Source organism: Grammomys surdaster, unplaced genomic scaffold, assembly GCF_004785775.1.
Source record: "Grammomys surdaster isolate TR1022 unplaced genomic scaffold, NIH_TR_1.0 126271, whole genome shotgun sequence".
Classification (NCBI taxonomy): Eukaryota; Metazoa; Chordata; class Mammalia; order Rodentia; family Muridae; genus Grammomys; species Grammomys surdaster.
In genome coordinates, this window is record NW_021621071.1 from 2,880,987 (window position 1) to 2,891,062 (window position 10,076).

General features: G+C 38.9%; 1 protein-coding gene and 1 non-coding gene across 2 annotated transcripts; one reads left to right on the plus strand and one right to left on the minus strand.

The window, feature by feature from the left end:
• Nucleotides 1-2,712: 2,712 nt before the first annotated feature.
• Atxn7l3b (ataxin 7 like 3B) lies at nucleotides 2,713-6,295 on the minus strand. Its single transcript, XM_028759035.1, has one exon. It carries the CDS (start codon nucleotides 5,983-5,985, stop codon nucleotides 5,692-5,694), a length of 294 nt encoding a protein of 97 aa, XP_028614868.1. The 5' UTR covers nucleotides 5,986-6,295; the 3' UTR covers nucleotides 2,713-5,691.
• Nucleotides 6,296-8,790: 2,495 nt separating this feature from the next.
• LOC114613771 lies at nucleotides 8,791-8,947 on the plus strand. The gene has a single exon (XR_003710231.1). It is a non-coding gene; the product is annotated as a U1 spliceosomal RNA (small nuclear RNA).
• Nucleotides 8,948-10,076: the final 1,129 nt, after the last annotated feature.

A 10,076-nucleotide genomic window follows, 5' to 3' on the forward strand; every position in this document is an offset into this window, starting at 1 on the left:
TCCTGCAGCTTTATAAACTATAACGCCTATTAGGTCCCCAGTCCACTTCTGCTAAATCCTTTATCAATGAGACACTTTCTAGGTTACCTCATTGAATGCTTTCCAGTTCCACCCATGTCTATGCCAATTCCATAGTTCTTATAACAAATTTATCTCGATATGTAGCTCAATAAATTTCATTCCGCAGCATATTTTCATTCTCCGTTTATCGGTTGATGGGCATCTCGTATGATTTCACTTCCTCCCTACTGTGAAAGAGTAGCAATGAACACTGTGTGAGCATCTCGGTAGTAGGATGTGGCATCCAGTGGGCATGTGCCATTTTAGTGGTGTGGTCATTGTCATTTTAGTCTACCGCACTGAATGTAACAAACTGTTGTACTGTTTGATTCTAGGTTACATATTTCTGAACTTACAGGAGCTTTTCATATCCTTCTGTTCATTTAGATATTTTCTTATGAGTTGTTCTTTTACTTTGAACATTTATAAATTTTATAATTATAATTATTTTCTACATAATATCTATCTCTTAAAAAGACAGCAAAGCTGATTATCAGGTTGTTTGCTTATTTCTGATTTCATGAACAAGTTTTGATTTTATTAGATCTAATGTTTGTTACCTTTAAATATTTCTCCCTATACACGCTTATAAAGCTGTACTACATTAAAAAGTCACCTTTCTACACTAAGTTGTTAATCTGCCGATAAAATTTTTTTAATGTAATGAGACTGTTATCGCTTATGGTTAATACTATTCCCTAATTATATCAGCTTATCAGAATGACAATATGTGATTCTGAAATAAAGTCATAATATGTGAAATATTTGTTAAACGTGAATTCAAACCTGTTACATTGTTAGCTATTCTTCACAGCACTTGTCACACAAGTCTTAGAGTGACTGAAATCATTATTCAGTTAAGGTTGCCTTTGAATTCCTGATAATCAAACCTCACTTCTCCTTCAGGAGCTGAGTCACAGCCAAGACTACCATGCCTGGTTTAAATCACCTTTGACAAGTTGTATTCTAAACATTTATTTTCATTTTCAAATCTACCACCATAAAGTTATTAAGAATCATGCTTTCTTTTTTCTTTTCTACCTACACAGTTTTAGAAACTTAATTTTTACTAGTTTATTTTAAGCAAATGAGTACTGGCTTAAGAGTCCCACTATGTGCACCTTAAGTTTGTTTCTGTCACATCTAATGACTTTAGGGTTTAGTCCTGGTAATAACTTTCAGGTGCCTGCAAGACGCATGCCATTTTCAATTCTAAAATCAATTTTAACGACTTTTTTTTTTTTTTTTTTTAGCACACATACTTCCAATGAGGCTCAAATCGAACTAGAAATATTTTAAAATTGGGAAGACAAACTAAATTCCAAGGCCTTTCAGTTTTTTGTGCAATATCATTTCAATGATTAAATCATAATTCCCATTCTCCTCTGAAGAATTATCAAGAACATCTGTTGAAATATGAATGACATACCTTCTCCAGCACAGCGAACTTTTAAAGAAGTACTATGTCAAGGTAAGCAGAGAGCTGACATTTTGTTAATGTAACTTTTCAGCATTAATGTGAAAAACACTTTCATATTGTGTTTAAGCACGTAGATACTAGCTCTTTGTTAAATAAATGAACATAATATTGACAAGTCAGGTTCAGAGGGCAGTTATCAAATGTCTGCAGAGCAAGTTTTCCTGAATCCTTACTACTTCAAGTAACTTGAGATGACTATATCCAGCATACAGGGATACAAACTATTTATCTTTTCTAACAATATATTACCTACAGAACATACTTGGTCTGTATATCATTTTAGAAAATGAAGGACTAACTAAATTAACTCTAATTCTACAAAATAGGATGCTTGCATCAGATAATTTAAATACAAATTTAATAGCAAATTCCTATATAAATAGAAATCTAAGGAAAATCGAAGTTTTGTTTTTTTTTTAGGATTTCATAGTAAACTTGTCACATGACCTTTAACAGAGCTTCACCCCATTTCCTTTTAAAACAGTATCTCAATAGGACTGCAGGTCTTAAGTGGTTAATTGCATTTAATTATAACTCAGGATCATGGAAGAGAAGGCTGAATACTGTATTACATGTCTGAAGGCTATTTGAAGTACTGAACTAGAAGTTTCCTACTCTGGTCCCATTCCCAGGACTTTTGACTGGTCTATTTCCCACCTTCAACTATCTAGTGAATTAGAAAGCTGGGTAGAACACAGTGACTTTGATCAGTACTAAATTTTATGTAGAATTTCTAAAAAATGCTCAAACTGTAGATAACAATTAAGATATGCTATTCAAAAGCAAATAAAAAACCTGGAGTGGGACAAACTAAGGTAGAAGCATTTTCTGCTATGTGTCATTTGTTTGTCAAATTAGTTTGCTGATGATGTATATACTAAAACAAGTTCTACACTAATTAAACTACCACAACACATCATTATTAGTAGGCCTGGACTGTATTTTTTTTTTTAACCGTCTTCTTATTTCACATGAAAAAGGGAATTATATATATATTTTTTTAGTGTAGACAGCTAAATTTGAAGGACTAGACTGAGAAAACAAATCTGGACAGAGTTCCTCTATGGATTCTGATGTACATCCCATTCAAGTACCAAGATTCAAGAGTGGTAAAACATTTATTTTGCTATGCACACCCCTGACAAATATGTCATTAAAAAGATGAGTCAAAGTATTTTTTTTTAATTTTATTATTGTTTAGCAATGGGAAAATGCAATTTATTTACACCAGCAGCCATATGGGCAGGGGGAACACAAGAGTTAATTAGCTATTTGTATAGGACTGGATTACTTATTAAAAAATAAGAATCTCCAAAACAAAGGACAGTGGTGAATTTCACACTACCCTCCCCCAATGATCCCAGCATGCGATAATGCCAGGTAGTGGCTCCTGGGCATGCGGTGGTGGCAACTAATTTACTGAAGAAAAAAAACCACAAACCACAGAAAATTTAAAGAACCCCCTTTCCCCCATATACATACACTCAGATACATAATAGGATTACAGGGTGGTCAATACAATTAATAGAAGAGGAAGGATAGAATTCTGTTGATACAGGAAAGGTAGGGGAAGGGGAGAGTTCCTAACCACTGTCAACTATATGGTGGAGAACATTTGCTCCCAAAAAAGTAGTTTGTTCCCTCAGGGCAATAATTGCTGGACTGAACCCACCTTTTAATCTACACAGAGTGGGGAGCTATGGCCCTAATGGAAATGTTGGAGACAGAAATTAAAAAACAATAACAAAAGAGGGAAGTAATATGAGCAAACCATTATCCCAAACTACCACCCACATCTTTATGTTCTAACCAGAAAAGGCAAGAAAACTAAAGTCACATTTGAGTTCCCTATCTGAAGGCAAGAGTGAGTGGGCCATGGCCTCTCTCCCTTTCATGTTTCCCAAGTATTTTACATAAGCAGGAATCTCAGACTGCTTTTTTCCCAGAACTCATTGAATGTTTTTAAAGAACTCATGTAGCAAGTTATCTTCTAAAAGCGTTTTTAGCTTCTGCCAAGGTGTTATTCAAGTTCTCTCAATTCTTGGACTAATGATCCAAACTTAACTAGGCCCTAACCCTGAGCTGTAAAACTCTGAGAAGGCAATAACAGATAGTCTAAAGGCCCAAGCACTATAGTTTCCTTAACTCTTGAGTACAGTAATCCAAATTAGTTCACACAGTTCAAATAGCTCCTGGGAGAAGGAAGATACATACACAATAGGGATAGAAAAGTGGAGCAGAATCAACTCCTTCCTTGTGTATGCTAGCATTCACGGTTCTGCAGTAAGTCCTAAGAGGCAGTATCCAAGTATCGATGGGAAGAAAGAACTTATGACAAGGCAGGGAGATATACCAGCAAGGCAGGCTTGTATAAGAGAAACATTTAGACATGACACTGCCTTGTAAATTTAAAAAAGAAATTTTTTTTTGTTGTTATTCCAATCCAAATAGAGGGAGCCATGAGAGATTCTCCCCAAAGGCTTCCATAAAAACAGGTAAAACAAAACCAACATAAGAACTTAAAAAGTTAGAAAATGACAACAAAACAAAAGGAAAAAGGAAACTTGTGTAGGCTTCAGAGCAGGAGCACTGGAAGATGAGCTGAAACTGGTCAAGATAAAACCTAGAGTGGCAAGCAGCACCTGGGATCATGAGCTGCACCAGATAGGCAGTGGAGCAGTGACAGGAACAGGGCCAAGCCAGACAGATGAGGCTGGACCCTTTACTGGGGCACAGAATGAGGTAAGAAAACATTTCAAATAAAGCAGCACCTTTCTTTTCTGCTCACCTCACGACTCCCACCCTCCATAAACCCCCATTTAGGGACTAAAACAGAACAGTTTTGATATGCCACTCACTTCCTGTTTACATCTAACCCTGCCTCCAAAGTCAGGAAATTCCCAACCTTCCAACTTCCAACAAGAAAAAAACAGCCCCTGCTGTAAGGAGGTCCTGAGGACCAAGTGACCAACTGTCATTTGTGAGGGCAGAGAAGGTGGAGACAGTCTTATTCACCATAGCAGAGGTCTGACAGCCCAATTGAAGAAGGGAATCTGCAACCATACCAGGTAAACCAGGCCTGTTTCAGGGCTCTTAGCACTAAACTCATTCACATTATTGAAGGCAGATGGAAAAAGTTCCCTCCTGGCTCAATTTTCAAACAGCTTCCTGCTTGGCCATGATGTCCTTCTGTAGTTCAGTGGTACCACTGGAGAACAGTGACCTGTCATAATGTTCAAGTCAGACCCATGGACTGGTTACATCACCAGTAACTCAAAAGTAGGAAAGGACTGTCCCACCAAACTTATGTCCACAGTATATAATTCAAGACACGAGTCTTCCAGGTGGAGATGATATGCAATCGTGGAGGTATACTTCATCCTCACAGCATCAAAACAAAATCTTCAGCTGATTGTAAACCACCTTGTCCTTTGCCAAACCTTTGCCACTCAGCGGAATGGAAAGACAGGTCTTTTGATGAGTCAAAGGCGAGGCCTTGTCCCCACAAAATGCTGGACCTTTGGAAAACAGGTGATTCTGAACTTCTTGTAGACAAGGGCACAAGGGCTTCCCACCAAATTCAAAAGAGAATTAATATTTTTAGTATTTAAGTCTCATACCTGACTTCTATTTGTATCAAAGAGGCCCAATTGGAGGCTTAGAAATCAGAGGAGCAGTCCACTGAAGCTGACTGATCACGGCCTGACCATCAACAGCATCCAAACTTCGCAGGAAGCCCTTGACATCAAGCAGATGCAAAATCTGAGAAACAAAAGAATTTTATAGGCTGGGTACACAGCTGCTCGCCTGTGTGCTATGGGCAGTTCAGGGATCTTGTACATCCACGTGTATTTATAGAGCTCAAAATACAGTATGCCACCTCTGGACCTTCTCCTGTGCAGGATTTCAGGGCTGGCACTGGATACCCTTTCAAATGGACCCGGATTCCTAAATTCTCCTCTTTGGGTTTGTTGTTGTTTTTTGTCTTCTTGTTTTTTGTATTTTAATGCTAAGATCTTCAAGGGGAAATGGGACTTTTGTTTGCTTTTTATTTATTTATTTATTTTCTCTCCAACTTAGCTTATTCCTCCAAGCCACGGGACCAGTCTATATCATTGTCCTGGTCACTGTCGCCCTCTCTCATGTCGTGACTACTGGAATTCTGGAGGTGAACGCTGCAGCTCCGTCTGGGGCCCATTCCCAGGTTCTCCAGGAAGGGAGCAAAGCGGGAGGCGGCATGCTCCTTTGTCTTCCACTGGCTGAATGCCAAAATCCTTCACGCTACCAGTGTCTGCAAACTCCAGGTAGAAGTAGCCACATTTGACTGCCCGGTGCACCTCAAAGCAGAATCCCAGGCAGGAATCCTCTATCAGGTCTACATAGATCTCCTGGGCGATGGCCTCCAGCTTGTTAGTATCCAGGTTGGCCAACGAAATCTCCTCCATCTTAATCGGTTAAGCGACTGTGCAGAGGGCGCTGGTTTTACTCACGGCACACTCGTCGGGCTCCGCGGGCCGCGCTAGGCCTGCAAGGCCTCTCAGGGCCGCGTCCTCCGGGTCGGCAACGGCGGCGTCCGCGGCGACAGCAACCGCTGCTCCGGAGCCCCAACGCTCGCTCGCTCGCTGGGCTCCGACGACACCCACGTTCGGGATTCTGTGGTGCACCCGAGAGCCTGACTCGCCGTTAAACCGTCTCAGCGCCTCACCCTGCCGTTCTGGCCTCTTCCTCTCGCTGACGGTCTGGGCCCGCCCCGCCACTTCCGCCCGGTGCTGCGCCTGCGCACTGGCTCCGCGCGGAGGCCGGGCTTTCGGCTCCGGCGCAGACCGCTGGCTTGGAGCTTTATGGGTCTGTGAGAGCCGGTGGGGACAACTGTCATGCTCGTCCTTCGCTCGGTTCATGAAATGCTATCGACGATCCTCTGCTATTTTGTTAGGGGTTTCGAACGTTCGTTAATGAGTTCACCTGTGTTTAAATGATTTCCTACGTAAAAGGAGGAATGATAATTACTTGTCCTGTTGTGTGATCAGTCGAATAATGATTTTAGGTACATTTATCCACACACGACTGCAAATTTGACATACAAGCTTGACTTGCAGTTATTTACAGTACTGCCGCAGTTGTCATTTAAATCCACTAGATGGTGCAAAGAAACAAATTGCCCTATAGTTTAGCTTTGAGTCTTTGAATGAAAACGACTAGGATCTTGACACTAAAGGCATAATTCAAATATATTGATCAAATAAACCTAAGGCATTTATCTCACTTATAAGACCATTAAGTCAGCGTGACTGCAAAGAAATGATTATATACGTCTCCAAATGTGCTACAAGATAAAAATGTGTGTATAGTTTGGGGGAGGCAGGGGGAAGGAGAAGAAGATTTTCCTAAAGTTGCACTGCTTTCATTGTGAGAACTAGAACTGGCCCACCAAATTCCCTGCAGCCAGCTCCTAACAATTTTTCTCATTTGACTCAAGCAAGTCCTTTTTCTGTGGTTAAGGTCATTCATAAAACACACTACTAACCACAATAGATCAGAAGATGCCGGCTATTCCTAGACAGATTAGTTGTGAATTCAAACATAAGGAAGTCGCTGTACTATTTTGTCTTATTTTTTTTTCTTTTTTCCTTTTGGTCATTATTCGATCCTCCTCTGCAACTGCTTTACTTTTGTAGTTTATCAAAAAGGAACTGTGGCTAAAGAAAAATTCAAATGCTCATTTCTAGATTTCTTATTCAAGGTTTCCAGATTAGAGAAAAGCATACACTCATCAGAACATTCTAGTTTCAACATTAATTAATATCTATGTTTCTCTCAGTACAGAATTACCTTACACTGATTGGTTTGCAGTGTAAATTGTTTGTAAACAATTGTATTTTCTAATTGTCTATTTAATCACCTTAGATAACACAGGTTGGCAGATACAGATCACCAAGTAGTAGAACATTAAGTAGTAGCTTATATTAATTAATTTTTGTCTGCCCAGAGTTCTGTTTTAAAAAATGTAAAACAGAACTTTTTCTTTTAAAATGTGGACTTTTGTATAATCTATATGTTCTAGATTCAAAAAATTAACCTATTTATGCAATGCGGGGTCTCATAACAGCCATACAATAAAGCACGTGATGTTTAAGAGTACATGTCGCCAAACCAGGCTACCTCTTACAGTAAATGCCTATGTCAATCTTTGTATTTGGACCTGTTTACTTGAAATTTCAGTAATAGATGTCATCACATAGTTTTGTAGTGAGACATGTGGCAATAAATACAAGAATGTTCACACAGTGCCTGCCATGATGTGTAGCGGTACAAACTGTTACGTGCCTAGTTAGGTGAGAAATATACAGTTATGCCTTTAAGCATCTTAGCTCTATTCTTTTCTCTTCCAACTAAGTGTAAAACATTACTTTCCAGGTACATGTACGAATTCAGAGACATTTGCGAAGTTTAGACTTTTTTTCTGAAGGTCTGGGGTTGGGACCTAGCTTCATTTCTAGAATGCTTTGACATATGCTGATGCTGACACATTGGTTGTCAAACTAAAGTTCTTACTAACAGACAACCCCCCTTTGTCATCATTGATGTATCATGCCAGGTCATCAACGAGTCTTGTTCCCTTAATTAAACAAAACAAATATGAGATTGTTTTTCTGAACCTTATACAGTGGGAGTTGTAAACTGTCCTTGTATTTAGCTAATAAATTTAGTACAGTTCAATGAAAAATTATTTCAAAGTATATGTGCTTTTACGCTCATTGAAATTCAAATAATGAGATTAGAATCATTTTAAATATTCTGTCAGCATTTGATTCCATTTACTCTGACTAAACACTATTGTTTTGAAAATTTGTAGTCTCACGCCCGTCTTGTCTCACCTTCTATCTGTATCACAAGCTAAATTGTCTTAATTTGAGTTGAAATATACTGGATCTCTTATTTCAAATCAAAACTATCAGGAATATAAATGAGACTTTATTGGTCATCTTAATGGAGTAGTGAATGTTCTGTATCAATATTTAGTTCGTTTTCTAAGTGCAATACAAATAATATGCAGTGCTTCTTCACAAATAGCCTTAAAGTATATGCATTAAAATATGTAGTGCACCAAAGGAATACACTAATTTTTCAATCAACTTTGATTTTTTTCTCTCATCAAGTATTGTGTGCAATGAGAAGAGCCACTCTTTCAAAGTGGAAAAACATTGGAAATCTCATGTAAACGTATTTTAATAGACATGGCCATATCTTTGATACCTACCTGTCAGGGGAGATAACATGATCAAGAAGACATTTTTATGGTGTGAGCTCATCATTGTACTTGGGATGAATTGGCACCTTTGGCTTCCCCAAATAGGAGAAACAAACTGCATAATTAGTGGCGGTAGGAACTGTGCTTGTGGCCTCCTTTGTAAAATAAACAAGAGAACACATACATGTTGGGTATGTCATTTTTTGTACTCACAGAAAATAGAGACAAATGAGTCAGTAGAACCCATCCAGATGGAGGTGGAAGTCAGCTAACCCAGTTGTCAGTCATGTTCCAGAGTTATTTTTCAGGGAACATGTTTGTATGTGCAGGTTTATGCTTTAAAACTATTTTAAATAAGAGTGTGTATTTCTTCAAGATTTCATGTCAGTATTAAATAGAAATCAAATAACCACTGATAACATTTTTAATTGTCTTACTTATTTAAGTTCTTAATATTGCCCCTTTCTCAGTCCCCCTTCAAAAGTTCTTCACCCCATACTTCCTCCCTTTTGCCTCTGAGAGGGTACTCCTCCATCTACCCCACCAATCCCCTCACCCACCCACCTACCCACCCGCATCTCCTACCTCTCCCACTGAGACCAGACAAGGTAGTCCTCTGCTACATATGTGCTAGTGGGCATGGATAAGCTCATGGATGCTCTTTGGTTGGTGGCTTAGTCTCTGGGATACCCCAGGGGATAGGATTAGTTGATACTGTTGGTCTTTCTATGGGGTTGCCATCCCCTTCAGCGCCTTCAGGTCTCCCCCTAACTCTTCCATAGAGGTCCTTGATCTCACTCTTTGGCTGTAATATCTGCCTTTGTCTCAGTCAACTGCTGGTAGAGTCTCTCAGAGGACAGCCATGCTAGCTAGGCTCCTGTTTGCAAGCACAACATGGCATCAGTAATAAGCGTCAGGGTTTAACATGGGGAGTATACAAGGAAGCACAGAACGTTTATAATTCCTGTTTGGATTTAAGGATCAGCACCAAAAACATAATGTAGAAACTTAGAAATTTTCTAGAAAATTCTAGAAATTACTTAGGCTTTAGCAATCAGAATGTGGTAACTATTAGTAGAAACCTTTAAAAATGTATCATAAAAGTTTCAAATGAATACCTGCATTGAAATAGTAAAAATAGTTTCTGCACATTAAACTTTTACTCAGATCGATATGTTGACAATGATAGCATTTTTGATCTGTTTTCCCTTAAAGTTTCTTTTCCAGAAGCAAGTCTGAATTACTGTGTTCTGCACAATCTGGCAGTAAATTGCAAACAGGTCTTAC

What these genes read in the sequence shown, in the direction of transcription:
- Atxn7l3b (XM_028759035.1), bottom strand. Translation starts at nt 5,985, where the DNA reads ATGGAGGAGATTTCGTTGGCCAACCTGGATACTAACAAGCTGGAGGCC.